We start from the raw sequence: 27,578 nt of genomic DNA, 5'->3' as shown, positions 1-27,578 counted from the left end.
CTCTCCCCACCCTGACGTTGTCCTTCCACTTCTCCTAAGGGCGACATCACCCGCAAACAACAACCCGTTTATTACTATAGAGTAAACCATTCCTTTCGCAACCACAGTTGGCAGTACTCATCTATACCTGACGGTGCTTCCACTATGGCGACCAACGGCCATTTCGCCTCAATAGGCAATTCCGCCAGTGACACTACCGCATATGAGCATGGAGTACAAGTAATAGATGAGAATAAGGAGTTCAAGTATGCCTTTCCCATATCTTCGATCGATGCAATCCGTTCCTGTTTCCGCCATGGCCTCTCTTATACGTACATCTTGCGCAATAACGCGCCTTTTCGATAGAGTGTTTACTGCTTCAAAAATGCTAATGGTATCTCTAGCCCGAATCTGTCGCAGTACCTGAGCCTTGAAAATGTCACCTCCGCCGGATTCAATTATCACCTCATTTCCGTATTCGGTTCGCAGTCGACGGGTAAATCTACTCTTCTCAACCATCTTTTCGGCACCCACTTCTCCGTCATGTCAGAGATGGAGAGACGGCAGACAACAAAGGGAATTTGGCTGTCCAAAAATAAGAACGAGAACCCATCCATGGCCAGCAACATCTTAGTCATGGACGTAGAGGGCACGGACGGCCGCGAGCGAGGTGAAGACCAAGATTTCGAGCGCAAGAGTGCCCTTTTCGCGCTGGCGACCAGTGAGGTTCTTATTGTGAACATTTGGGAACACCAGGTTGGATTGTATCAGGGCGCGAATATGGGTCTGCTGAAGACTGTATTTGAAGTCAACCTACAGTTGTTCCTGAAGGATAAGAAGTACACTTCCCTCAAAGCGGACTCTTGATCTTGTGCTAATTGTTTTCTAGTACCACTCACCGATCGCTCCTGTTCTTTGTCATCCGTGACTATTCTGGAATGACGCCGCTCATGAACTTACAGAAGACATTAATGGAAGATATGGCTCGCCTTTGGGGTTCGATATCCAAACCTGCCGGTCTAGAGAACGCGAACGTGCATGATTACTTTGACTTCCAGTTCTACGGCTTGCCGCACAAAGGTTACCAGCCGGAGAAGTTTGTGGAAGAGACACAAAAGCTGAGCCTCCGCTTCCGGGACGGTCAGAGGGATCCTAGCCTAGATGCGCTAAAAGGCGAATTCTCAGATGGCGGCGTTTTCCTTCCGGAGTATCACCGCCGTATCCCTGCGGATGGCGTTTCAAGATACGCTGAAGGAATTTGGGATCAGATTGTCAACAACAAGGACCTAGATCTACCCACACAGCAGGAGCTGCTTGCGCAGTTTAGATGCGACGAGATTTTAAGGGAAGTGATGGTGGCTTTCGATGAGGCAATCATTCCCTTTGAAGACAAGCAGTCGCAAGCCGCTCGCCTTGGGGCACCTGAGATTCTTGGAGGCCTAGGAGCGGCAATGCGATCGTCGCGTGCCAAGGCTGTCAAGGCCTTCGAAACTGAGGCTAGCCGGTATCACAAAGGCGTCTACCAGCGCAAGAGGGCGGAGCTTGAAAGCAAAGCGGATACCCGTTTGAAAGCCCTTTTCCAAGGTCAACTCAATGCAGCGCACAAGTCTGGGATTATTGAATTCAGCGACGCAGTGTCGACTGCCGTAAAGTCGGGACAGAAGAAGGGCACCGGGTATGATTTCGCAGAAATTGTCAATGAAGAAGCTAAAAGGGCCGTTGGAAAGTTTGAGGAAGTCGCTCGTGCCACCGCTGTGGATGGTACTTCTTGGAGTGACTTTGAGCAAGAGCTGGCATTATATGAAAAGGAGCTTGGGGAAGTCAGCGCACGTCTGAGAAGGGATGAGATGAGACGTCTTGCTAGCCGTGTGGAACGATGGGTCCAATCTCGACTAGGCGAATCTGTTGGGCTCGAGTTCAACGCTCTTGGCTCTGGACGAGCTGGAGGTGGTGCGACGGAAACGGGTGATCAGCCTACCGAGAAGAAGTTTTGGGATCGTGTGTGGAACGTGTTTGTCGAGACAGTGCTCGATGCCGAAAGGCGATTCACAGACCGCGCTAGCAGCTTTGATGCCAGCCTAGAGGAGGTGGATGTTGGACTCTGGAGACTTAGGAGAAAGTCTTGGGGTGTTCTGCGGGCTAAAATTGATGAAGAGATGATTGAGGGCAACCTGCTGTTGAAGTTGCGCGAGAACTTCGAGGACAAATTCCGCTACGACGATGCCGGTGTTCCTAGAATATGGCGCCCGACCGATGATATTGAAGGCATATACACTCGCGCTCGCGAATCCACCTTGACCCTCATCCCCCTTCTGTCCAAGTTCAAGCTAGCTGAGACGTCTGCGCCGCCCCCTCTGGACCGCTGGATTGGACACACCCCCAGTTCTGCGACACCTGCTGACGAAGAAGATCTGTCTCCGATCGGAGGGGTGGATGAGGATGAAGGCAAGAGCTTGGAAGAAGAAATGACTATTGTCAGTGATGCTAAGCGGCAGGAACTTACTGTTCGCTTCAAGAAGGCCGCAGATGGCGTTTATGTCGAGGCCAAAAGAAGCGCCATTGGAGGCATGACGCAAGTGCCCTTGTACTTCTATGGCATTCTCCTTGCACTTGGATGGAATGAGATCATCGCCGGTGAGTATCAACCCTCAGGTTCGGCCTATGTACAATAACTTGAAGTCTAACATTTGACATAGTGCTCCGCAATCCGGTCTATTTCTTCCTCCTTTTCGTATGTGCTGTGGGAGTTTACGTGACATATCAGCTCAACCTGTGGGGCCCTATCATAAAGATGACAGAGGCTGCCTCGAACCAAGCAGTAGCGGAGGGCAAAAAGCGGCTACGCGAGTTCCTAGAGTCATCCGACACGGGGCGACAAGCCATCGCTATGTCAACCCCGGGAGGCTCTGGACGTGGGGTTGAGGAGCATGAAATGTCTCGTCTCAACAAGCAGGGGAAATCTGCCGTCGCTGATGACGATGTGGATGACTTGTAAGCCGGATTAAACTGTATTCTTATTTCTTTTCTTGTTTTCTGTACTTTCATTGTTTGATTACACCATCCTGTAGAGATTGCGTGGCAAAGTATTGCACATCGGCAGCTTGCAAATACCTGAAATAGAGTCTACCAGCAGGTGCATATCAGGTGTCCTGTTCTTCTCTCCACTTGTCGGACATGTTCCGATTAATTAATTTCCCCACTTCTGGACTTCTATAAATCCATGAGACGTATTCACACGCAAGATATCTAGGTTAACAACCACCTGTATTGATCATAATGACCTCCAGAATGGACGATCTACCCGAGAAATATGATGATCTTCCTGACAAGAGACAATACTGGCCCGCAGCCGCCGGATCGCCCGAAGAGGGACTCGGCATGCTTCGCATCTTAACTCCGGGAATCGTAGCGGACGCAGCGCGGACACAGATCCAGACTGGATTGAGAGTCTGTTTAAACTGGGATTTGGAGCAGCTGGATACACCGGGTAAGAGTTACAGTGGTCGTATGGTGTAGAAACCATGAATTTCTTGTGCCACGCGATCGCACCTACTATATCGTCTGGGACAATCTATTAACTGGCTTACAGGATTCCGCCGCAAGCCCTTCGAGCATCGCATCAAATGGGTGTCTCTGGGTATCGCGTTTGACGATGAGTACCATTTCAACCCGCAGCAGTCTTCCCAATGGGATGGGCTCCGACACCACAGCGCACCTGCACCGACGCCCGAAGACCAAACTCGCCGTATATTCTACGGTGGTACTACAGCTGAAGAGATCCAGGATCCGAACTCGTCGCGCATCGGCATTGGATATTGGGCCAAGAAGGGCATCGCCGGTCGAGGCGTCTTGATCGACTATCTATCATGGGCTGAGAAAAAGGGCATCACCGTCAATGGGCTCAGTCAACACGCCGTGCCTCTCGACGACGTCCTATCTATCGCGGGCGAATGCAACATCGAGTTTCAACGAGGAGACATTTTCTTCCTCCGCGTCGGCCTCACAAAAACCTGGTACGCCATGAGCGAGGCCCAGAAGCAGGTATATAGCCAGCAAACGGTGCCCAAGCATGCTGGGCTCGAGCAGAGCGAGCGCGTGCTCCGGTTTATGTGGGATAACCACTTTGCCGCGGTGGCATCTGATGCCGTTAGCTTCGAGGTCTTCCCGCCCTTAAACCCCGAGTTTGATCTACACCACCATATGCTTGCCGGTTGGGGACTGCCGATCGGCGAGATGTTCGATCTGGAGGAACTGGCGGAGACGTGCAGGCAGTTGGGGCGGTGGACGTTCTTTATCTCCAGCAGTCCACTCAATTGTGCGAAAGGCGTTTCCAGCCCGCCGAACTGTATGGCTATTTTCTGAGCTCGGATCGCGCTCATCGTAATTTATGACTTGTTATGATCTCCCAAACGCCCCATTTTCGCGACATTAGATAAGCTATATATGCACGTGATGTAAACCTCGGCTTCGACTTCCCCAACGTTTCAACAACCAAGGCAATTGCTATCAAAGCTAAAAGCGTTGTAATCTGGGGATTCTACGTCTATAAAGTCCGTCTGTAAGCTATCTGACCGATCCGGACCCGGGATTCGCTGCTGTGAAAGAACCATCACCACGCTCGGGACGATATCAGGATCATTAGGATTGGCCCCCTTGTCTCTACAGAGTACAGAATATACTCAAAAGCGAGCAATACACCATCTAAAGCCAAAGCAAAATAAAACAACCAAACCAAACCAAAAAATGAACCTACCAATGCCCTTCCGCCCGGAGACCATCCACACCATCCTCCCAACTTTCTCTTCCTTCCTCACCTGGAAAACCCTAGCCCTGGTCCTAGCCCTCATCAATCTCAAAAACCTCCCTCTAGCCTGGCACGTAAGTACTACATACTTCAATCCCCCTCCTACAAACACCGCCATAACCTAGACGTAAATTACTAACAACCCCAGCTCCGCATCCTCCACCACCTCTGGTGGAACCTCCGCCGCAAACCCCAAGACCCGCACTTCCCCAAAGCCAAGTCCAACCCCAATATCAAACACTCCCCCAAACCCCGCAAAATCCACCCCATCTTCACTCCCTACTCCATCACCTCCCGCACCCCCATCCTGGAAACAGACTACAACTTCCACAAATCTAACAGCACGTACTTCACCGACTTGGATATCTCGCGCACGGCACTAGTCACGAGACTATACACGCCTGGGCTGAGTATCGTGAGTAAGGAGCTTGATGTTGAGTTGCTATCTACTTCTGCTTCCCCAGAGGTCAAAGGGAAGGGAAAGGGGAAGGAGGCGAACATTCCCAAGACGATGTATGTGGCGCTGGGGTCGGTGTATTGTGGGTTTAAGAGGGAGATTAAGCCGTTTGTGCGGTATGAGGTTGAGTCGAGGGTTGTGGGGTGGGATCGGAAGTGGTTGTATGTTTTGAGCTTTTTTTTGGGGTCTGGGAAGGGGAAGAACAAGGGAGAGAGGGTGCTTTTTGCGGCGGCATTGGGCAAATATGTTGTTAAGAAGGGACGGGTGACGGTTTTGCCGGAGAGGGTTTTGAGGGCGAGTGGATTTTTGCCTGGGAGGCCTTCTGAGGAATCTCGGATGGAGGGTAGTTTTGTCGATGTGTCTGGGGTTGGGACGCCGGCGGGGGAGGAGGGGATTATGGCTACGGCTGGGGTTGATGGGGCGCTTGTGCGGGAGGTTTTGAAGATAGGGGAGGGGGAAATTCCTGAGGAGAGGGAGTTGGAGGCGGAGAAGAAGGCGAATGTTGAGGAGTGGGATGGGGGTGAGTGGACTTGGGAGATGATTGAGGAGGAGAGATTGCGGGGTTTGAAGGTCGTGCAGGGTTATGTGGATTTGGATGCGAAGTTATATGCGGAGTGGGAGCGGTAGGAGATTGTTTATGGTGATATGGATTATTTTTGTATAGAATAGACGCTTAATAAATATGGTGGGCATGATAGATCTGTGTTTGAGTACCTCCACCTCCTTCAACATCGTGATTGCATACATCTACTTCGAGCGGTAGACAACTTTCAGCTATAGTACATAACCCAGCGTAGAGTTGGGTACCCTCTCAGCTTATTTACAAACAGCCGTCTGAAGCTGAAGTGCAACTGGGCAGAAAGGTCAGCCAATCTCGCAGTATTTGAAACAGAGACATCGAAGCATACTATCCCTATCGTGTTGATTGCATTCTGTATCTAGACAACTCTTCACTTTCCGATGGAACTCATCATTCTTACAGAAGCAGGGGATGTCGATTCCATGGCAGATGTCTGCTTTTGCGATGCAATTTGACTGATTAGTTTGTCAGTATCTTGACCATTTGGAGGAAGCAAGCAACGTACCAGACAGGGGGTGGGCTGTTGAGCCATGGTGGTAGCCACGAGGGCCACAAAAGGGAGAGTGAACAAGAGCATCATTTTAGTGTGCTGCCTTGCCCTGTTGCAGGATTTGATCTATGACAGAGATGAAGGGAATGGCGGCTTGGATAGCTCGGGAACCTGAACCTTGATGGGTCTTTTATATCTGGTCATGTATAGACCTGGAGATGTGTTTACACAGTACTAAATGCCAGGGACACGTCTTCCTCGCGTCTTGTGATACCCAATAACTATGGATAGGGAAATGGCTGTAGCATGCCTTGTGGGGGGGCATTGGAATGCAGCTGCAATAGATGATGCAGGAAGGGTAATCAGAGCAACTACTGGGTCGAACTGCGATACCTGTCACATTGTAAGGTGCTGCCTGCAGGGATGACTGCTGTCAGGGCGGGGTTTCTCTACATAATGCTTGTGCTGTGGTAAGATATCTGCATTTTACTTTTCCGAATATGGGTGATGATCGTTATGTAAGGGATGTTGGAGCTATTAGATTCCTTCGTTCCATTTTTCTGACCGCTTGAGAGTTTCGGTGCATCAAAGGTAGTGAGTATTGGGTTTGATTGATTGATTGTGCCTCGTAGAATTGATACAGAGGATATAAATGACGCAGAGATGTTCGATAATCACAGGTAAACGGTTCAACTCGTAACTCCATAGATACCATAAATCCTCAGCTGTTTAGTTCTTCCGGCGGCCATGCGGATCTATCCCTCCGTTTAAGAAGCTGTTCAAGTATCCAATGCAGACGCTGTTCTGTGTAAGCTACTGGATGCCAATCAAATCACATTCGAAAGACATACCCAGATCGAGTCGTGTCTGCAAAGTTCTCGTGGTCAGGCATGACATTCTTCCTGAACTCTGGATCTTCCCACACCCGCTTGAAGTCCTCGACATCCTTCATTACAAACTGAACAATGTAATCGTGATCGGAAAGCTTCTGCGACATCTGTAGATATTCGGCATGCGGGCGGGCGGCGCTGAAGTTATCAATCTGCATCATCATTCCATTTAGCGTGCTCCTCCACAGACCAGGGCAATCACAAACTAACCACATTATACTCCAGGATTCCATATTTCTCCAAGAAAGGCGTAGCCTTTGGTGCATGTATCTCACAAAGATGGTGATGCAGTTCCTCTTCGGTCAACCCCGGCTTGCGGTAGCCATTGATGGTGATGACGATCAGGCGCTGATTAGTATCCGACATGATGCTAGTTGATGGAGGTGTTTGAATGAAGGGTATCTCTGTCGGAACTCGGGAATGTATCATCATCTGGGGAGTTGGGCCTTTTATGAACTGAATAACTCCCGGGCGCCCCTTGCGTCACATGCCCGCCAATGGAACCACCGTGATCTTCAACTATTTGGATTCTTAGATTCCCTCGAGCTTCGGTTTCAGGTTACATTCATAGTAATTCCGGGGCCATAACAATCAGTCGGCGAAGTCCGTTGGGTCGAGAGCGATTGTGGTTGCATCGGGGACTGGTGGCGACGCATTCGGAAATAGCTTACTGATCCACTATTGCATTCATCGCGCATGGCAATATGTCTGAGACCTCTTCTCTGTCTTTCGTTATTGTTACTGTCATTGTGAGCAGTGCTAGAAACGAGTTTTGACCTGCGAATGTTTATGTCAAGTATCCCTATTTCCCATCTAATATTTGCCTTCCTGCTGTAAACTGTTGTTTTCTTAGAAGCAATGAGTTGACTATGGAAAGTGATCTACTGTGACAAACCGTACAATGGAATGTCAAGTCTCAACCACCAATATGTTCAAGGAAATACAACAAAAAAGCAGAAGTACTCACACCTCTGACGGCTTTCTTGAAACATAATATTTTGCGGTTCCCAGTTCTCCCTTGATTGCACTCTACGCTAGAACGACCCTTATGTCGCAAATTAGGGCTTGAGCCGTCACCCTCAAAGGGCCCGGGAGCCCTTCAAAATGGGGGCCGGACTAGCTTTTAGGGTTGGATATCAAAACTATCAACGAGGCGATACAGGCTTAAGTATAGGAACTTCTGGGTAGAATAAGAGAGAAAAAGAAGGAGCGGGGAACTAGGTTGGCAGTTCATTAGACACGACTACCGGGATTTATAAGCATTTACTGCTTTCCTGGATTCCTATATTTCTATATCGTCGAATAGGCGGATCAAGTTCGGATAGCTATATCTTGGATTGAACTTTCCAGACATTCCAATCAGCATCTATAACGCCTCATAGACCTCAATTCCCTGAAGAATTGCCCGTCCCAACAACTTCAACAGATACACCATCACCACTCTTAGGAACCTCGAGCGTTGTACTAGAGAAAGGAATCGACACATAAAACGGCCGCTCAGCCGACAAAGTCAACTTCCCATTATAGAAGCACTAAAAAAGTTCCCCTCAAGCGCCACCATCGTCTCTCTCAACGCCGAATTCTGCACCAACCTCCCCACAGGTCGCGCATCCCCCTTATCCATAAACCTCGCATCAGCCTCCCCCTCAAACGTCCGTTCAGCATCCCAATGGCTCCCACCACCCAATCCTGGCAATTGCCGACCCCGAACTCGGGGATGTTGGTTTCATCGCGGCCGAAGGCTGAGAGTAGGTGTTCGGCTCGGCCCTTTTGTTCGGCCGTTGTGAATGTGGTGAGTCCGCAGCGGCCGCGGAGGACGGGGCCGTCTTCTAGGGGTTGGGTGCGCGGATCATAGATGAAGTCTGTGTCGTTGGGGTTGCGGATGTGGTGCATATTGCAGGTGGGGGATCCGATCTTGTATATGGCGATGCCCATGTGGGAGGGGCCGTCGCCGAGGGTGGCGCGTTCCCCGCGGCCATAGACGTTGATGGAGGCGGGTTGGTGTGGAAATTATAGTAGGGGTTGCTTGTTATTGTGTTAGTTGCGTTGTAGTGAAGTTTTGATATGAAACAGTCTAGGTGGATAGGATTAGGCTGGAGGTTATATGGGAGGCTGCCTGCAGCTAGGGTCAATGGTGCTAGAGAGGTGTTGATAGGTTCGAGATGTATTTACTCGGCTGTGTGTAGTTTTACTCGTAAGATCTGAGATTCGTATAGATGATTATAAAATTATGTTCTGAGTGTTCAGCTCTAATTTTGCGGAACAACGTAATAGTAGTACTGTTGTGTATTCATTACAATGAATCTATTGAGGGTTCATTCGGCTTCCTTTTGAATGTTAGTGCCTCAGGCAGATATGTGTTAGTTTTAGACAAGCAGTGAATATACTATGTGATCCTCCACTCGCAACCTAGGAATCCTCTTGAATCACAATATTCCTTGTAGTGTCTTCCTCAACACGTCTTAATACCACCAGCTCTCTCAAGCATCACGACCACAACATTACCCGGGATCTCTGAAAGAAGTAGGTATAGATGGTCCATCAAACTACTATCATAACAATATAGTCCCATCACGGCCTTAAATCGATTCCATCTCCCTAACCCAATTCAAATAGGACTTCCCTCCTCCTTACACCTTTCACATTCCGAAAAATCTACTCTACCCCACCAGTCTCCCGCTTGCAGTTTGCACCTAACGTCAAGTAAGAAAAACCGACAACCCCGCAGCAACATCACTAACACCAGTAAGAATGGTAACCTGGACCAAAGAAGAGGAAAACATCGACGTTCATTTCGGCTTCGAAGTTGACAAGGGCTACTTCATCATTGTTTACGACATGCGTCTCGCAGCGTATCTTCCTGACGGATCCGAATTCGATGATGTCCGTTTTGCCGTATGCGCGGACGGCACTGGGGCTTATTTCACGGCTTACACTGGCACATGCAGACAGGGAAGATGTGTCAGTGTTGATACGATGCGGAAACTCTGGAAGGCCTATGGCGTCTACGAGGAGGGTTTGCGTGGGCTGTCAATGGGCGGCGTTCGTGATCTGGAGGATCTTCATGGGATTGTTGATCGTATGTGATGGGTTGTGGAATTTGAGAAATGAAGGGGGCTTTCTAAGACTGAAGTGAATGGTTCTTGAGGGTTCTTTGAGGGATGGTTCTGGGTTTCCTATCAATGAGAAGGGATAAAGCATGGTAATTCATGGAACAAAGCGGCGGGAGTGGTATCACCCGACATATGTCTACAATGAATTCAAGGAACTTCTAACAAGTTTCACCTTGATAATGGACGTTTACAGTAAAGGAATATGGAGCTCCCTTAGTAGTTCAAGGTAAAGAGCCCTTAGTTCTCTAGCCGCACGTCTTAAATAGCGTCCTTGGACCCATACTAAATAATCAACGAAATAGCCCGATTGGATGGTCACCCGCTGTATATAGCCCGGTTGCCATCACCAGAGTTGTTCTATCTATTATGTTTTCAACTGAACCCCGATACCTCGAACTCCTAGAAACCAGTAGCGACCGAGTTCAAGTACACTACCAACAGGCATCTTACATTCGGGTAAGACTATGATTTCTTAAGTTGATACTGGCATCACTAATATCAGGAAGTACGGCGAGCTGGAGTAAAAACGATAAAAAAGGAAAGAGATACAGAGATTCACTATATGGTTTTTGTCCCATAAATATGCATTGGATCTGGGTCTGCGATACGCACCTCGCAGATCCAGCAACAAACATAGAAGAATACGGAGTGGAGATTACTGAGTGGATTGAATGCAAATGGCCGCAAGATCGTGGACTATACCTCAGCGCATATACAGGGCGGGGGTGGGGAGAAGGGGAGATCGTGTCACTAAGAATGTGATGAGAGGGCTATGGAAGGTTTATGACATTTATGTGATGGGTAACACTTAGCTGAAGCAGGCAGGCCTACCACAATTATAGTATTGGCGGTACATGTACATATTTGCATACATACAGTACATGTATAGTACTAATGTATGTATTCAGTACATTCAACATTTCCTTGTCTTGTACTGCAAGTGTGACTTACCCAAGACCTGCCACTAAACCTTTTCTGAATAGTCACCTGTCACCAGCCTCCCAGCTCACCGCTTTTGTTCATCTATTGAACGTGCTGTAATCAACTTATCAACCAGTGAACACGAACAATGTTTACAATAAGATCGTTGTATATCCTGGAAAATAATTGGCCTATAGGCTAGCTCTGTGTTTCTTTCCAACAATGCCAGTAGTAAAATCACTGCCCCCAAGTGCCTATACGGTTGGGTGGATCTGTGCCCTACCACTGGAACTAACATCAGCGATGGCGATGTTGGACGAGGTGCATCAATCTCTACCACAACGTCTAGGTGACAACAATACTTACACACTTGGTGCAATAAGAGGTCACAATACCGTCATTGCGTGCCTTCCATTGGGGAGGTACGGGATTACATCCGCAACCAAGGTAGCTTCATCTATGCATTCTACATTCCCCGCTATTCGATTCAGTCTCCTAGTCGGTATTGGAGGAGGCGTTCCCGGCAAGGATGCCGATATCCGACTTGGGGATGTGGTGGTCAGTATGCCCTCTCGCACGCATCCTGGTGTAATTCAGTATGACCACGGCAAGACTGAAGCAGAGGGTCATTTTCAACGAACTGGCGTTCTGAATAAGCCTCCACCGGGACTCCTGACTGCAACGGCTAAGTTGCAGTCAAAGTATGCGGCTGGTCAAGACCAGGTTCGGGAGTTGCTGGCTGAAGCGGTTGAAAGAAACCCAAGGACTTCCCTTTTCACATATCCTGGCGAGCAATACGATTTACTATTTCAAGCACAGTATGAGCATATTTCTAAGGATAAAACCTGCATCGATTGTGACCACAGTCAGCTAGTGGAGCGAAAGCCGCGTATGGGCCAAGAACCAAAGGTACACTACGGGCTGATCGCATCAGGAAACCAGGTCATGAAGCATGGCCTGACAAGAGATTCTGTAGCCCAGGATCTGGGTGCTCTTTGCTTTGAAATGGAGGCTGCTGGCATAATGGACGACTTCCCATGTCTAGTGATTCGAGGAATCAGCGATTATGCCGATTCTCATAAGCTTGAGCAATGGCAGGGATACGCTGCAGCCACGGCCGCGGCGTATACAAAGGAACTGCTATCTGTGATACCGCCGGCACCCACTGTTAACGTAGAACCTCAAGTGCAGATGGAAGTGAGCTTCCTGCGTTACCTATACGGTTCTGCTTCGCCACCCCGGACAGAAAGTCCTTTACAACCACGCCTAGAACATGAGGGGCCGAAGACTCTTTCATTTACCCGAAACGGGCAGACCAACGCCGGTGATTTGCTTCGGCATATATCCCACGCCCAGCCAATCATAGCTCCCTTCTCACATACAATCGAATTACACAATGCACAGGCCAATGGTCTACTTCAGCGGACTCTTCAGCCTCAGTTGACATCGCCTCCGTTGTCGTATCCGGTACAATCACTTGTACAGACCGAGGAGATTGTATCACAATATACGCAAGATGGACACGCGAGGAACCACCTTGTACAAGTCCTAGTGTCCCAAACAAAGGAGGCTTCCATAAAGCGCCCCACGACTGATGAACAAATCTCTCAGTGTAGCCATACATATAGCCCTCGGCAGTGGATGCTCCAACCTCCACCGAAACCACCGTATCAATCCGATACTTCGCAAATTTTGACTCGGCCCGACACCCTCACTGGCCAATTGTCCAAACAAGCCCGTGACAGCCTTCGGTCACAATTGCAAAGCTTAGTGCAAGAGCCTGTGAATCAGTTTAAACCAGAGGATATTTTCAAACTCGGCGTTCTCGACCTTGAACAAGGAGAGCTACTACAAGCTGAAAGAAGGTTTAAATCAGCCTTACAAGCACTAGAGAAGGATAAAGTCTCCGTTGAGGCCACTGAGATAGGTATTCGCATAATTGAGCACATCGGCCTTGTATATATGGGCCAAGACAAGTGGGCCGATGCTAGGCTGATGTTTCAGCGTGCATTCAAAGGCTACAAGAAGCTTTTCGGACAGAAACACGAATCGACGCTTCGTACAATTAATCATCTCGGAACTCTCTGTCTCAAACAAGGGAGGATCAAACAGGCTGAGAAGACATTCAATGGCGCATTGCGTTTGGAAGCTGCGCTTAGTAGTGATCGGTTATCCATGCCTAGGACCGCGAATAATGTAGGTCTGTTGTACTGTATTCAAGGAAGGTGGACTGAAGCTGAGAGTATTCTCCAGCACGCGCTGGAACAATTTGAAACATGCCTAGGTAGGGGGCACATGTCCACACTGCGCACAATCCACGAACTGGGTGTGCTTTATTGGAGCCAGGGAAAGCATATAGAGGCGAAGCAGATGTACCTCTGCGCGCTGCAGGGATACGAGAGGGCTCTCAGCCCCGAGCATATAATGACTCTCCGTGCTGTCAATTGTTTGGGCGTACTCTACTGGAATCAAGGCAGACGCACCGAGGCCAGGAACATGTTCCGGCGGGCATGTAACGGACTGGAGAATCTCCTTGGCCCGGAACATACATCTACTCTGCACGTAATCAATAATCTGGGAATTCTCTACTGGAGTCAGGGAAAGTTGTCAGAAGCTAAGGGACTGTTCAATCGGGCATTCAGAGGATTGACCGAAAGACTGGGATGTCGGCATCCTTCCACACTATGTGTGCGTAATAACCTGGCTAACCTGCACATGGGTGAGGATAGGGAGGATAGGGCTAAGGAAAGCTACAAATACGTGTTGGAGGGCCTGAACGAAACATTTGGTCCTAATCATACTACAACAGCTCACGTGGCGAGGAACTTGGGCAACCTGTATTTGATCCAGGGCAACCTAAACGACGCAAGGGATATGTTTGCACAGGCCTCAATGGGGATGGACATGTCCGTACGCCCCATGCACGAGATGATCAATGCAGCTTTTGCCCTAATTGATCATTGACTGTTCACTGTATCTAGGATTGGCTCTATCCGATGGCTAAGCGACGCACTAACCAGTGATTTGATAGCCTGGGGGTATGCATATACTACAATTCCTCTATAAATACTTCTACGAAATATATAACCTTTTTGGCCGTCCCATTCGGCTTGAATTGTATACTAGTTTAACCCTTTGTTTTACATTGACTATACACCTTTATCAGTGTAAAATTTATACTTTGTACAGAAATCTGCGGGCTGAAAGTTGGATGTTGAAGATTTCTTTGATATTATCATCACAACCTAGGCATAGAAACCTGTAGAGAAACATTGTTCTAATTATAAATCCGTTGCCAGGTCCTGTCTCTAGCTTGGATGTCAAGATTATATAGAAATAACAAAATGTGACCTTGTGTACAGTCGGTCTACTTGTAGACAAAGAAAGTGTGGCCTCATAAGATCTCAACATTAGGAACATGGAACAAAGCAATGAGGGTGGTATCGCACAGGAGAGGTCTGGTCTACAATGAATCTAGGAACCTGCTGTCAGGTTTCATCACCACAATGAATGTTTACGACAGATACGTTGGTAATTTCCGTTATTCAGCAGCTACAGAGTGGCGATCCCCTAGCACTTCAGCCTGACAAAACTCCTTATTTCATGGCCACATACCCAAAGGCCTATCTTTATTTATAGTACCACGTCTATTACTAGGTAATCACCGTACCACCGTACGGCGATTTACTAGGCAGAAAATTTCTCTCCACATTGCTGTTCGCACTATATAGTAGTCGTTAGTATACTATTGATGCTGTAATTCCTACTAGAAACTGGTAGTGGCGACATAAAGAAATCTAGCCACAAAACATATATCTGTACCGCACATTGCAACAGATCAGGTACGAACAACAACCCTTTGTCGAGACTGACCTCCCTGATTTCAGGAAGCATGTCCCCCAAGATCATAAACCAGGGCCACATCAAAATACATTTTGGCAGCGAGGTAATGAAGATTACCCAAACTATCAAGCACTATATTATCGTCTACGACAAGCGTCTCAGGATTGAGGGGCAATGCAGTCATTAGTTGTACGAGCTATTGTCGAAGGCTCCGTGGGGCGGTACAGGAGGGAGGGCATTTTGCAGCTCATACTGGGAGAAGCCCAGAGAGTGGGAGGGGATACCAGGTCAGTGTTGACGCAATGAGAGATTTATGGAAGCTATATGGTGGCTACAAGGTGGGTATAGACGGGTTAAAAAGGAAGATGTGTGTGGAATATGAGCATATATTCAAATTCAAGGACCGTATGTAAGAGGAGCGAGGGGTTTTCAATTTACTGAATGCAACGCCTAATGGTATCTGTTATATATAATATACCTATGGTGTATGTTACCTAACATAAGGTACATACTGTACTAGTATTTCCAGTTTACAGGTGCTTGTGTAAAGATGTTTGCATGCTCCCTCTTGATATAGCACTATGTGTATGTCTGACACACTGAAAACATTTACTCTGCGCAAACTGTGAGAGGACAGACGCCCATCCCATATTGATACAATGTAGTCTTCTTATATTTGAAGTGAGGGTATAGCTGATGACTGGTCAGGCTTTAGGCCAGTCAAATTGACTTCCGACACTACTACTGAGTAGTGAAGATGGATTGGATTGGACGTGATCATATAGACTCACTCTGAGAACACCGCTTACATAGTCTCTTGCACAGCTTTATCATTCGTTTTGCGATGGGCCTAAGTGTGCGATTTTTGGAGAATTGATATTTGGCTTCCATGGTCAACCCTGTGCTTTATTCCCACTGACTATTGCCAATAAAGATGTTTCCATACCCTATATATCATGGGTACTTTCTTTAGAACCTACCGGGATATACCGTCCCGTCCGTGGGAAGTAAGTAGACAGGCATAACCCGGCTCTGTCAACCTACCGCCTTCAAGGTTTCCGGAGGTTACATTTATCAACGATAGTACATAATATAAGCAACCACGCTATAAAACTCTATATAAACCTAGCTCGAACCGCGAACAAAGAAAACACTCCGCAACTATATTCCCTTTATATAAGATAGGGACAAAAATACTATATACCGATACCTGGGATGCAAGCAGCTACGGAATTTACACCGTCATCTACCAGACAGCGGTAGAGGCAACGAGACTACAAAACTCTATACCAGGCTAGCCTGAGCAGGAACAAAGAAAGATATTGATCGGTCTCCGTGGACTGATGAGAAACGGGACACATGCAGAGATATACCGGTGCTTTGGTCTTTCGCAGCTACGGAATGGAGTGGAACCGCATAAGAACATACTATCCAGGTTGCGGCTTCTGCTTCCATTCCGACACAGTGACTGGGACGCAAATAATGAAGCTTCCATGAATGCAAGTCTCCTCGCCGGCCACTTGACATGCATTGGGGAAATCGACGTTGAAATGATGGTCCACAGCGGCTTCGATCCAGCTGCGTTTGTTGTGGAGCAGTACAAAGAACTTAGCTCTTTTGCTGGAGTAGCTTAATTGAAGGAGGATATCCGTTTGTCTCTCTTTCGCGGAGGAGTATGTAATTTTCTTACAGAGTAGCTTTCTCATTTTCTGGCATTACGGACAAGTAGTCAGGGTTGACAAACAACAGAAGGTGCTATTCGATCCTGTCTGTGAGGACAGAGCTTTCTTTATAGGAAGGAGTATATGGAACAAAGACGACGGTATACCCCCCGTACAACCCTAACTAGTAACCTTTGGGATTTTGTTTGCAAATCCGATTTGCTTCTTTTCTTTCCTGTGACCATTTAATCTGGCTCCCGTGTCTCCTATGTACAAGTATTAAGGGTACACAGGTACATCTCCAACTGAACGCCTCCTATCCCTTCAAATGACATCTTAATCTGAGACCTAAAGCGACAAGCCCGCCTTGGTAAGTTCTTTCCCCAATTGTTCAAAATTAGCATCCTTATATACTCTCTCTGCCTTACCATCAAGGGCCTCCCTCAAAAAGCTCCTAAAGCTCCTCGGCTCAAAGTCCGGATACAACTCCCTCGCATCAAGGTAGCCCAAGTACTTAGCATACTCGGGCCGGTTATCGCCCCGGACATATTTGCTAAAAAAATACTGGAACGTGAACAGCGCAAATCGTATAGCCAAGCTCTCTGGGTCCTTCTCAATGTTGCCCTTGATTTTTGCAATGGCGGCCTCAATCGTTTCGGCAGACATGTAGGTGCGCTTGATCCTTTCGCCGCTCATCTCCTCCATCATGGTAAAGATTTCGTTTTCAGTCAGCACGTCAGACCACGTGTAGACTGATTGGTTCAGGGTGCGGGGATCGCCAATGATGCGCGCGACAAAGGGGCCTATGTCGCGGAGATCGGTAAGGATGTTCGGCGTGTTGCCGCCTGCGTGAATGGTTGCGCTTGGCGTGATGCTGGAGGCGTAGTCTACGCGCCCCGATGGGACGGTTGGGAACGAGATCTGGTGCCAGAAGCCGACGTCGATGATAGTGTAGGGAAGGTAGAGTTGGCGGATGTATTGGTATATGATTTCTTTCTGTTGTAGCAGTTAGAGACTCATGTACATTTTACGGCTGTACGCTGGATGAGGCAGTGTTGGGCATTTATAATCCTAGTAAGCACTGTGGAGGTCGAGCAGATGGAAATACCTCATCTCTTAGACTGAATAGGCCCCCAGGTGGAGCGACAGTAATGAATGCACACGGCACAAACCGTTTCACGCCGGCCTGTTTCGCAGCCTTGACTAGGTTTTTCTGGAGATGTATGCTCATGGCATCGATGGCGCTTATCACAACATCGAAGCCATGGAGAGTACTAGTTAACTTGTCCACTGGGCCAGTGATGTCTGCAGCGATGACCTTCACGTTGCGTTCGGCCATGGCTTTCACCTTGGGGGTCTCAGCGGATGACGGGCGAACCAATGCGGTGACTTCCTTTACAGAGTACACCTTTAGCGATTGCACTAGATGTAGGCAGTTGATTGGTATGCTCGACATACATATCCGCCGTGTTCTAGGAGTCCATCGAGGATGGAAGAGCCCGTCTGGCCGGTGGCACCAAGGAGAAGGACTCGTTGAGACATGTTATTGGATGGATTGAGATACCGAAGAATGCCTTAAGCTTAGAGGTCTGTCTGAACTGAAGTTGTATGCTTCTGCTCCCATGAAAAACAGATAAGCATCCCATATATATACCACCATCTTCATTGTGATACCAAGATACATTTGTCAGATTAGTTACTATAACTAACTATAACTATGCGCTTTGATTTATAATTCGGCTCGGATGCCGGATACTGATACGGTATACCGGATACTGGTACGGTATATTAGTGGCGGTTCCGACCACCCACCGGGACCACCCACCGGCTTTCGCCGGTGGGTGGTCGGAACCGCCACTAATACATGGTTCTCAGTGTACTCGACAAAGCCCAGCATCATCCCAATCCTCACTACCCACACCCTTTCGCACAATAAAAAGACCGGTGGGATCCCACTTCTGCTTGATCTGGTAGAGACGCTGGTAGTTCTTCCCCCAAAACTCAACCTGGAAGTCAGGCTCATAAGGGTTTGCCTCGTTCAGGTAAGCCCCCATTTTATCTCCTTCAAGGGCCTTGAGAATTGGCATCTCGACGTTGGTCAGGTTGTGGATGACAGCTTCCTGTTCAGCGAGGGTAGCATTCGGCCCCCACCCGCGCCCAAAGTCGATATGAGTGGCAACTTGTCTCCAGGCGGGATTTAAGGCGCTGTCGATAATCTGCCCATTTTTGCTGACAGCGCCTCCAGCGACAATGTGGCCAGTGAATCCGTTTTCAGAGTTGGACCCAAGCGTCCTAAGCGCGGAGACTAGCTTTCCTGGGCCATCTGAGGAGGCAAGGAGATCCCGAGAGAATAATCTTGATCCTAGGATAACCCGAGCTCCGGTGGGGTCTGAACCCCCTTGGAGGAGGAATTCAGAGAGTAGTGCGTGAATATTAGGGAAGGGCATAGATCCATATTGCATGCTGACACCAGACGTCGCGTTGAGCTTTGACATCAACGGCATAAAGAGTTTATCTGCCTTCCTGGTGTCAGTCTGGTTTGGAAAAATAAGTACTGTTGACAAGGAGGAGATGCCGTGCGTCTGGTTCAGCGGAATATTTGGACTTATGAAATAGTATCCACCACCGAGTTCGTTCAGAGCCGGGATCGCGGCATGGAAATCAGTCAAAGCTTGCCAGAAGCCTGGATTTCCGACGGCTGTGCTGACATTGAGGTTGCTCACGACAACTGGAACCTCATCGAATGTGCGCAGAGTTACGGCAACAACCACGCCAAAGGTTCCCCCCCCTCCACCTCGTAAAGCCCAGAACAGATCAGTGTTTTGATAACTATTCGCAACGACAAGTCTGCCGTCAGCAGTCACAACGCTGAACTCAAGCGCATTGTCCGAAGCCATGCCCTTCCAGGGCCCCAGGAAAGAGTGTCCACCCCCTTGAATATATCCTCCTGCAGCACCGACAGTATGAGAGGCTCCAGCAACTACTGTTCTGCCCGCTTTCCCAACAGCGGCATACAGCTCGTTTAGCATAACACCTGCGGCAATAGTGACGGCAGGACCTTCGCTTTTGTTGTTTGGGGCCCCAGCAGCGATGAAATTATCTCTGAATTGGATATCTTTCATGCCATTGGTAAAGATCTGCAATGACTCTGGAGCTGTCGAGCGACCCAGAAAGCAATGACCGCTGTTTCTAATCGCAAGACGAAGGTTATGTAGTTTTGCGAATCGGACGGCTTCCTGGATATGGGATGCGGATTTGGCCACCACCGAGTACAGGGAAATTCTGCCTTGACCGCAAGGTATCTGGGGACTTTCGATGTAGCAGCTCTGGTTATGCTCCGGCCATGCCTCCCAATTCTCCCATTGGACTACGCCGGGTTGCTCCGCTCGCCAGGTAGAATTGGACCATTGCTCCGCGACTAACGCACAGATATCTGTCTGCCCATCCCCGTGGCAGAGATTGGCTATGGGTCGCACAGCCTGGAGGTTTCCTTGAACCGAACTGTTGAGAGTATTCCACTCTCCGGAAGAGGGCCAACAGCTTTCATGAGGCCGGCAACGGCATGAAGGATTGGAACTGGCAAAAGCCAGCCCGATTAACGAAACAATGGAGAGTAGTTTCATGGTATTAGCCTGCCAATGAACTCGAACAAAGTAATGAATGACTGTAGGCAGTTAGAGCATGGTGCGCAACACTCATTATATACTATGTCGCCTGGCTGAAGAAACTCGTATTTGCCTAATCCGGTAATTGCTTGGCACCGGGCACAAGCATGGCTGAGCTCGTATTCAGAGCCACAGCCATCCATCTAGCGGATACGAGCTTGCTATACTCGTCACTTCCTACTCTCCACTTGTGAACTCTCACCTTCTAGAAGGCCTGAATGTGGAGATCAGCGCCAAGCCTTGCCGACGACAGCTATGTAACACGTCGATCGTGAACATACCTAGTTAGCTAATATCCAGCAGGTTAGATGAAGCGGATACGTGGTTTCCAGCGTTGGCTACAGATCAACATCATACGGACCTTGATGGCCAACTGACTAAATCCACATCAGCAGCAAAAGCTTTAGGCAGAGAGATCAAGGGAGACACCTGGTACTTTAGAGGATTGTAGGTCCATCGTATCTGGTGTCGTGTGAGCCTAAGTCTATACTAGCTTATGCTTTCTAGTCATTCCTACCGCAATTTTGGGATACTTACGAGGATTAGTTTTGTTTAGCCTATGGACAATTAGATTGTCACATAAGAATTGTACAGCATTCTCGTTGATAATGAAGGGGTGCTGTTTTCTCCGTCCGTTGCAGTGACAAGTGGCGCCGAAAAATATCCAACATTCAACTCGTCGATGTACCAAAGTTACCAAGGTCGCCCCGTCAACATATCAAGGTCGAAGAAAGTTAAAACTGTTTAGTCAACGCGAGTCCGATGACGTCTTGGAGTAAGCGAAGAATCCCCTCCATCTTTTTGTTGATGGTCTCTTGAGATCGTCGGGGCATCAGTGGGGTACAGGTATTCGTGACTACTTTATTTTTGACCTCCAACTCCACAATGGCGTTGAAAGGACGGAGCGAGGAAATTCTAATTGTGACTACTGTTTTCCTTACAATCTCTACTACAGTATTTGCCATGCGATGCTTTGTTCGGTTTAGGCTATTGAAGACTTGTCGAGCGGATGATATCTTTATGATATGTGCCACGGTTAGTAACATGGCTTTTATGGGCTTATGAGTAAGACCGTTGACCCTTACTTTCAGTTGATGAATGATGCGCTTGCGACATGCACAATTACTGGAGCTGTGAATGGAATGGGGAGCAAATTTGCACAGCTTGATGCGCAAGAAATTCAAACTGCCCTGATGGTACAGATGTCTGTGCATCCTTCGGATCAAGAATGGTCCACTCACACGTAATCTAGTGGTGGTTTCTTTGGCCACTGTTCTACATTTTGACCGGTATATGTATCCGCACATCGATCGCATTGACTATTCTTCGCATACCATGGCCGCGGCCATACAGAATCATCCTTTGGCTGATCATCTTCGTCACGTGGTCTGTCGGGGTTCCTCTGTGGTTTACGTTTCTGCTACAGTGTAGACCGGTGTCATATTACTGGCGCAGGACTGGACAAGGCAGCTGTCTAAATCCCACCGTAGCTATCAACTTTGGTTATGCTTTGAGCGCCAGTGCCGTTCTATGTGACGTTACGCTTAGCGTTTTGCCGGTCTTTCTCATCCAACGCTTGAAGCTCAATCGGACAACGAAGATAGCTGTTGCAGGTATTCTAGCTATGGGCGGTCTGTATGTGATCCAGAACGTTCCATGGGCCATTTCATTCTCTGCTAACATCCGTTCTAAGTGCCTGTGTTGGTGTTATCATTCGTCTTCCGTACATCCATCATTATAGAGACAAGGAATTCCTATGTATTGAACCCCCTGGCTCTCCAGACTTTGCATCCAGTACTCGACTTTAAATATGCTAACTAATTGCTAAGACAACACGACCCAGATCACTATATGGTCCAACGTGGAAGCCAACCTCGGCGTCATGGCCGGAAACTTGATTACCCTGCGGCCGCTCTTCCGCTGGTTTCACGATGTCAGCAGTAGAGGCTCTTCAGGGAGAGACAGCAGCGGCAAGTTTTTGGTTGCGAGTAGGGACATACCTAATCACCTCCAAACCCGGAACAGCATAACCGGTTCCACCCAGTGGAGTCCCGAAGCTGGGTCACAAGAGCCTCATAATTTTCTCTCATCGGCTGCTCCCCGCGGTCAGGTAAACCCAGTTTCCGCCCTTGGAGGTATGTATACTACTGGGGGTCGAGCGATCGATGAGCTCAACGATGCTCAGGAGATGACTACTGTGACGAGTGTATAGATATGGAACTCTGTCCTGTTTAATTCTCATGATAACATTTTAGCACCGGGAGGTTGATGAATGCTGCGCTTGGCTCTAGATCGCGCTTCCTAGTGGATGTAATAATCCTTGGTAGAATTCAGTTTAGCTTTCTCAATTATCTGGCCACTGTATTTTCTGCTAATGATATATCCAGCACAATGAGTGGAGCACCTTGTTCCGTCTCTTATACCCAGCTGATGTATGATACAGAAGGAAAGGAATGGACGGGCAATCTTAGCGATATACATGGTTTCCCACAGCCACACTAGTTACCAAATGATATGTTTGTTATAGGCCCTCAACTGCATACATTGTGGTAGCAAGGTGGCGGGGGTGATATACTTTCCCTAGCAAGCCAAAACTCCCTTGATTGTAAGCAGAATATCCAAATATATCCAGTGTCGTTCTTTTCACCACACGAAACCCGGAGTTGTTAATCCAAATCCCATTCTGTTGGATGCACTTTCCTGATCCTACCCTTCAATTCCCTTTCCACTCTAGATGCGTCAAACTGTCCAATATAGCGGCCACCTACTAGTGACCACCCCAAGACGCCGCGTTGTCCCGTCAACACCTTTGACGGCCAGTAGCCATCTCTGGATGATGAGCTGATATTTCGGTCCCTGATAGACTCGTGGATCCTTTCGTGGGTATCGTTCCAGCCGCCACTATTATCTGAATATCCCAGCGGTGTCCGAGCCGAGCAGCCTCTAAAACTCTCCAAGAGGCGTGCAATACCCCATTTCACAGGATTAGCCACACCCAGGCCCGTAGCCCAGGGCGTATCTTCCGCTGTCACAGCCGATGGAGATGAACGGGAAGCATGGAAGTAATCCATGTCAATGCTCAGCTGGTTGTCCTTCGTGCACTGTCCCACCATCCACGCCAGAGTGATATCAGACAGTCGGGGGTTCTTTGCTCCACCACCCACATCAGAATGATACCCCGAGAACCAGACCTGGAGAAGCTCCTGTCCATCATGCTTTTTCAGCAGATGCCAGAGGACAGGCTTATACGTGTTTCTAGTTTCGTCCAACGATAGGGCTTGGAATGCATGCTGAACATCCGGCGAGAGGATAGTGTCAGGTAATTCAAGCTGCTCTCCCAGCATTCGGCTGATCCAGCTATTGTGGAATGCCACCGTATCCCAAACACCGATTATCTTAATCGTGAATCTGGGTAAACGTTGACGGAACCCGACGCTATCTCTCCAATGCTGGTCTTGATAATCATGTTCCTGTGCAGAATTGGCCCGGTGATAGTACGCATTGTATATCGTCGTAAAGTTGTCCATACCTCGCGGGGTGAGAAGGCCCAAGTTTGTGACTAACCCTGCTACGGCTCGTGCTGTATAGGCGCCGCGAGAGAAGCCAAAGAAAAAGATCTCGTCTCCATCGTCGTAGTTATCGGTAAGGAAGCCATAGGCTTCTCGGACGTGCGCGCTGACACCTATGCCGATTGCTCCTGTATCCATCTGTTAGGGACCTGTTGAGCCAGTGTGCGCGTGCATCCTACCGCCGCCTAGCTTGTCGCCCAAGAGAGCGCCTGTTCCTACCCCTTGTTGGTAATAAACTATCTGCGATATACGCTTCTTAACGCCGCCTTCGTCGGTTACCCCTTCGCGACTGATTGCTCTGCTCAGTCGAGTCACATTGGTAGGGGGTTGGAACGAGTCTTGAATAGAAGAATTCCAGGTGCCTATAACTCGGTCAGAAGATGTACACAAAATATCAGAGCTATGGGCTACGTACCATCGCAACAGACGATAAGTCGCTTGCGATTAGACCAGGGTAGACCTTTCGTATCGGACTCGGACATAGTTGAAGTCACTAGGCTATATAAAATGGGATGCACCTTGATTTTATGACCCCGCACCCTTGACATGGGCAATTACTTTATATAATATTTCTAAGCACAGAAATCTCCTTCTCTAGCCGATAAGCTAAGGGGGCGCCCCATCTTGCATTTAATCCTGGGATAGCTAAGGCGTGCCAGTGCTGGTGAGATACGAAGATGGCGTTAAAGAAGGCCGCCGATAATAGAGTTTACATACGACCCACGGTTCATTTCAACGCAACGAACCGTAGTCCAGAGCTTCTACATAACTAGTGAGATTTCCCTAGATGGTGACGCGGGGAGTGGCTGGATGCATCGAAGCATAGTAGTGCCATATCCATGGTGATGATGGTCCATTTCCAGAACTTCACCTAAGCAACCAATGGCATTTCCTCGCTCATATCATACTACATAGCAGTCTGCTGACATGGGATCGTATCATTTATTCTCTGAAAATGCACTGGAGAGCTAACGTGGGTCACCATCTCGCGTGGGTATTGAGGAAATTTAATACAGCAAACGGCTGGATTGTCCAATATCATGATACAATTCGAGATCTCAACGAACCTTCGTTATGGCCTAGACTTGCCCAGATGTAAATCACGACATAGTCAAATACATCCAATAACATCATATACTGCGTAGAACTGTTGACACAAGAATATATAATGTAGGGCTTCCACACGATTGACATCGCTGCAATCCTATTTCATTTGTCTACTCTACTAAGAAATCTATCCAAATCGAGCCATTGCAGAACAGCAAGACCCCAATCTCTGATATACTTACAATTCACAATGCGCTGCCATTGGCCCTTCTTAATCCTACTTTCCGCTCCCCAGCTGACCCGCGGCTGGGGAGACGTAGGCCACCGAACAGTCGCCTACCTAGCAGAACAATACCTGGACGACGAGGGCTCCAAGCTAATAAAAGACCTCCTCTTGAACAACGGAAGCGACATCTCCGACGCAGCCGTCTGGCCCGATACCATCAAGTGGAAGCGACCTGAAACACGCCCCTGGCATTTCATCGGTACGCAGCCAGTACCTGCCCTTCACTCTAACTCCCCAAAGCTAACAAACAAATAGACGCCAACCACCCCCCAAAGTCATGCGGTGTTTCCTACGAAACCGACTGCGGCAACGGGGGCTGTATTATATCTGCCCTGGAAGAAATGGTGGCCCAATTAATCCACCCTAACCCTAAGAACTAATCCAAGAACTAGTCCATACTAACAATCAATTCACAGACCCATAAAGCCCTCGACCTGACCCTCGACAAAGTCAGTCAGGCCGAATCGCTTAGATTCATCCTCCATTTCCTCGGCGACATCCACCAACCCCTACACGTCGAGGGCGCATATAAAGGTGGAAACGGTATCCTTGTTCATTTTGGCCGTCGCCGCTCGCACGAGAACCTGCATAGTGTTTGGGACACCGACATCCCGCATAAGATCAACGGTATCGCGCATAATATTAAGCATAACGACGAGAGGGAGGCGGCTAAGCGCTGGGCTGGACGGCTTGCGCAGTCGGATTTGTCGAGGTCGTTGCGTGGGGAGGAGTGTACAGATGTTTCTAGGGCGGTGGAGTGTGCGATGGTGTGGGCGAGGGAGACGAATCGGTTGAATTGTGAGTTTGTGTTGAAGAGGGGTGTTGAGTGGCTCGAGGAGAATGATCTGGGAGGTAACTATTATGATGGCGCGGCGCCGATTGTGGAGGCGCAGGTTTATAGGGCTGGGGTAAGGTTGGCGGGGTGGTTGAATGCGTTGGCGGCGGAGAGGGCAGCGAGGGGGGATTTTGTGAGGGCGGATTTGTAACTAGGATTTATGTGAGGTATGATTTAGTAGGCATAAGATTGGGAAGAGGAAGATGCGTTCATAGTAGCTATTGTATATCGCGAGTCTTTGGACGATATCAATTGATTGGTCTGGGTTATATGGGATTTCTGGCTGTTTATATTCGGATCTCGTCGGTATAGCATAATGTACACCAGACCATAAGTTTCCCTTCAGTTCTCTTCCTCTTTACTTCTATGTAACTGATTCCTATGGTTAGGACACAGGGTGCTGTTATTTGTTTAGGCTTGGTTTCCCAATGTTGATTGTATGAGTGGGTATTCCCAAGCCCTGCATCGTGGCATGTATTACTGCCTCTATTGGAACCGACGGAAATTTTAGATACTTGAAGGCCCAGAGACTATATTTCTCGGCCCTTGGGTTTCATGCGTGTAGTACGCGGCATTGGCAACCTTTTTAAGACAGACGGTTATTATGTTATAGTCCTTAGGAGAGGGATTGGCCACCGAGCTTAATGGCTGGGACAAAACTGGGCTTTAATAAAAAGACACCAGATCCAAGTCTTCATTCTGCTTCAGAGTAATCTCAAGAAGTGCATTTCCCGAGCTGTCTCCATTCCGCGGGCTGCAACATGGTGCTTGTGGCTGAGGAATCCTAATACAATGGCAAATTCTTCACCGGATGTGGCTTCAAAAACCACAGTGGTCCTGGACTGTGGTAAATTGTCGGGGAGGTTGGATGATGCCTAGTTTGTCATTCCATCTCATCTTTTCGAGCACGTCCGCGCGAAGCCCTATACGTCTGAAGTTCCGGTCCAGCACAAAAATAGCTGTTAATCAGCTTGATGTCTTGTTTGATATACAGCACCTTATCCTGTAGGCCGGGCCCTGCAGCCATAAGGTTATCTACAAAAATCGATAGTACTTGTCGTCCTCGAACTTGATACGCCGGAGTAGAATACAGGCTACTTTATTGGTTCTACTATCGCGGCAGTTCAATATGGCATGAAAGTAGTCCAGACCTACCATTTTCACGGCAGGTAGCGTAATCTTCAACCGGCAGTTGGTCATGGCGTAAGGCTTCTGTCGCCCCGATTAGCTGGCGGGCGCGGGCAAATAGGACCCCGGGAGGGAAAATCCAACAGGATGCAAGGCTAGTGGACCCCGGGCCTTTTCAGTCGCCATTAGCAAGCACTCATTGCATCGACAGTCTGATAGCTTCTCTTGTACTGTCCATGCCAGGATCGTGTGGTCTTCCGAGTTGCGCATAATCTCCTCCTGCAGTCGAATGAATCCTTTGTGGCATTCC

At 48.5% G+C, this 27,578-nt stretch overlaps 14 protein-coding genes across 14 annotated transcripts; 8 read left to right on the top strand and 6 right to left on the bottom strand.

Moving 5' to 3' along the window:
* The first annotated feature begins 21 nt into the window (after nucleotides 1–21).
* On the top strand, nucleotides 22–3,047 carry sey1 (dynamin-like GTPase SEY1). The gene is made up of 4 exons (XM_032038284.1): nucleotides 22–245; nucleotides 384–818; nucleotides 869–2,613; nucleotides 2,676–3,047. Exons 1-4 carry the CDS (start codon nucleotides 145–147, stop codon nucleotides 2,972–2,974), a joined length of 2,580 nt encoding a protein of 859 aa, XP_031898305.1. The 5' UTR covers nucleotides 22–144; the 3' UTR covers nucleotides 2,975–3,047.
* A 169-nt stretch (nucleotides 3,048–3,216) lies between these two features.
* On the top strand, nucleotides 3,217–4,400 carry BDW43DRAFT_282341 (uncharacterized protein). The gene is made up of 2 exons (XM_032042617.1): nucleotides 3,217–3,466; nucleotides 3,569–4,400. Exons 1-2 carry the CDS (start codon nucleotides 3,256–3,258, stop codon nucleotides 4,339–4,341), a joined length of 984 nt encoding a protein of 327 aa, XP_031898304.1. The 5' UTR covers nucleotides 3,217–3,255; the 3' UTR covers nucleotides 4,342–4,400.
* Nucleotides 4,401–4,722: 322 nt separating this feature from the next.
* On the top strand, nucleotides 4,723–5,867 carry BDW43DRAFT_312987 (uncharacterized protein; the record flags this gene model as incomplete). The annotated part of the gene is made up of 2 exons (XM_032047483.1): nucleotides 4,723–4,857; nucleotides 4,932–5,867. 2 exons carry the CDS (start codon nucleotides 4,723–4,725, stop codon nucleotides 5,865–5,867), a joined length of 1,071 nt encoding a protein of 356 aa, XP_031898303.1.
* A 189-nt stretch (nucleotides 5,868–6,056) lies between these two features.
* Nucleotides 6,057–6,352, bottom strand: BDW43DRAFT_312986 (CFEM domain-containing protein; the record flags this gene model as incomplete). Its single annotated transcript, XM_032047482.1, has 3 exons — nucleotides 6,057–6,091; nucleotides 6,149–6,275; nucleotides 6,326–6,352. 3 exons carry the CDS (start codon nucleotides 6,350–6,352, stop codon nucleotides 6,057–6,059), a joined length of 189 nt encoding a protein of 62 aa, XP_031898302.1.
* Nucleotides 6,353–7,039: 687 nt separating this feature from the next.
* BDW43DRAFT_312985 (EthD domain-containing protein) lies at nucleotides 7,040–7,566 on the bottom strand (the record flags this gene model as incomplete). The annotated part of the gene is made up of 3 exons (XM_032047481.1): nucleotides 7,040–7,109; nucleotides 7,162–7,352; nucleotides 7,411–7,566. 3 exons carry the CDS (start codon nucleotides 7,564–7,566, stop codon nucleotides 7,040–7,042), a joined length of 417 nt encoding a protein of 138 aa, XP_031898301.1.
* Nucleotides 7,567–8,710: 1,144 nt separating this feature from the next.
* BDW43DRAFT_312984 (uncharacterized protein) lies at nucleotides 8,711–9,135 on the bottom strand (the record flags this gene model as incomplete). Its single annotated transcript, XM_032047480.1, has 2 exons — nucleotides 8,711–8,845; nucleotides 8,905–9,135. The coding sequence occupies 2 exons, from the start codon at nucleotides 9,133–9,135 to the stop codon at nucleotides 8,711–8,713; spliced, it is 366 nt and encodes a 121-aa protein (XP_031898300.1).
* Nucleotides 9,136–9,871: 736 nt separating this feature from the next.
* BDW43DRAFT_138072 (uncharacterized protein) lies at nucleotides 9,872–10,334 on the top strand. Its single transcript, XM_032038283.1, has 2 exons — nucleotides 9,872–9,903; nucleotides 9,951–10,334. The coding sequence occupies exon 2, from the start codon at nucleotides 9,952–9,954 to the stop codon at nucleotides 10,285–10,287; it is 336 nt and encodes a 111-aa protein (XP_031898299.1). The 5' UTR covers nucleotides 9,872–9,903; nucleotide 9,951; the 3' UTR covers nucleotides 10,288–10,334.
* A 1,122-nt stretch (nucleotides 10,335–11,456) lies between these two features.
* Nucleotides 11,457–12,504, top strand: BDW43DRAFT_301678 (5'-methylthioadenosine/S-adenosylhomocysteine nucleosidase family protein; the record flags this gene model as incomplete). The annotated part of the gene is made up of 2 exons (XM_032045093.1): nucleotides 11,457–12,380; nucleotides 12,481–12,504. 2 exons carry the CDS (start codon nucleotides 11,457–11,459, stop codon nucleotides 12,502–12,504), a joined length of 948 nt encoding a protein of 315 aa, XP_031898298.1.
* A 595-nt stretch (nucleotides 12,505–13,099) lies between these two features.
* BDW43DRAFT_282335 (TPR-like protein) lies at nucleotides 13,100–14,254 on the top strand. The gene has a single exon (XM_032042616.1). It carries the CDS (start codon nucleotides 13,197–13,199, stop codon nucleotides 14,196–14,198), a length of 1,002 nt encoding a protein of 333 aa, XP_031898297.1. The 5' UTR covers nucleotides 13,100–13,196; the 3' UTR covers nucleotides 14,199–14,254.
* Nucleotides 14,255–16,898: 2,644 nt separating this feature from the next.
* On the bottom strand, nucleotides 16,899–18,386 carry BDW43DRAFT_138050 (aromatic alcohol reductase). The gene is made up of 3 exons (XM_032038282.1): nucleotides 18,197–18,386; nucleotides 17,847–18,131; nucleotides 16,899–17,734 (listed from the first exon to the last, which is right to left on the bottom strand). Exons 1-3 carry the CDS (start codon nucleotides 18,278–18,280, stop codon nucleotides 17,087–17,089), a joined length of 1,017 nt encoding a protein of 338 aa, XP_031898296.1. The 5' UTR covers nucleotides 18,281–18,386; the 3' UTR covers nucleotides 16,899–17,086.
* A 223-nt stretch (nucleotides 18,387–18,609) lies between these two features.
* On the bottom strand, nucleotides 18,610–20,361 carry BDW43DRAFT_312980 (FAD-dependent oxidoreductase; the record flags this gene model as incomplete). Its single annotated transcript, XM_032047479.1, has 1 exon — nucleotides 18,610–20,361. One exon carries the CDS (start codon nucleotides 20,359–20,361, stop codon nucleotides 18,610–18,612), a length of 1,752 nt encoding a protein of 583 aa, XP_031898295.1.
* Nucleotides 20,362–21,288: 927 nt separating this feature from the next.
* Nucleotides 21,289–22,638, top strand: BDW43DRAFT_301675 (uncharacterized protein; the record flags this gene model as incomplete). The annotated part of the gene is made up of 6 exons (XM_032045092.1): nucleotides 21,289–21,438; nucleotides 21,495–21,599; nucleotides 21,656–22,038; nucleotides 22,097–22,161; nucleotides 22,233–22,538; nucleotides 22,616–22,638. The coding sequence occupies 6 exons, from the start codon at nucleotides 21,289–21,291 to the stop codon at nucleotides 22,636–22,638; spliced, it is 1,032 nt and encodes a 343-aa protein (XP_031898294.1).
* Nucleotides 22,639–23,069: 431 nt separating this feature from the next.
* On the bottom strand, nucleotides 23,070–24,454 carry BDW43DRAFT_301674 (T6SS phospholipase effector Tle1-like catalytic domain-containing protein; the record flags this gene model as incomplete). Its single annotated transcript, XM_032045091.1, has 3 exons — nucleotides 23,070–24,100; nucleotides 24,152–24,334; nucleotides 24,388–24,454. The coding sequence occupies 3 exons, from the start codon at nucleotides 24,452–24,454 to the stop codon at nucleotides 23,070–23,072; spliced, it is 1,281 nt and encodes a 426-aa protein (XP_031898293.1).
* Nucleotides 24,455–25,269: 815 nt separating this feature from the next.
* BDW43DRAFT_312977 (S1/P1 nuclease) lies at nucleotides 25,270–26,291 on the top strand (the record flags this gene model as incomplete). The annotated part of the gene is made up of 3 exons (XM_032047478.1): nucleotides 25,270–25,504; nucleotides 25,561–25,649; nucleotides 25,722–26,291. The coding sequence occupies 3 exons, from the start codon at nucleotides 25,270–25,272 to the stop codon at nucleotides 26,289–26,291; spliced, it is 894 nt and encodes a 297-aa protein (XP_031898292.1).
* Between the last annotated feature and the right edge of the window lie 1,287 nt (nucleotides 26,292–27,578).

This window comes from Aspergillus alliaceus, assembly GCF_009176365.1.
Source record: "Aspergillus alliaceus strain CBS 536.65 unplaced genomic scaffold BDW43scaffold_34, whole genome shotgun sequence".
Taxonomy (NCBI): Eukaryota; Fungi; Ascomycota; class Eurotiomycetes; order Eurotiales; family Aspergillaceae; genus Aspergillus; species Aspergillus alliaceus.
This window is presented reverse-complemented; position numbering and strand designations above follow the sequence as displayed.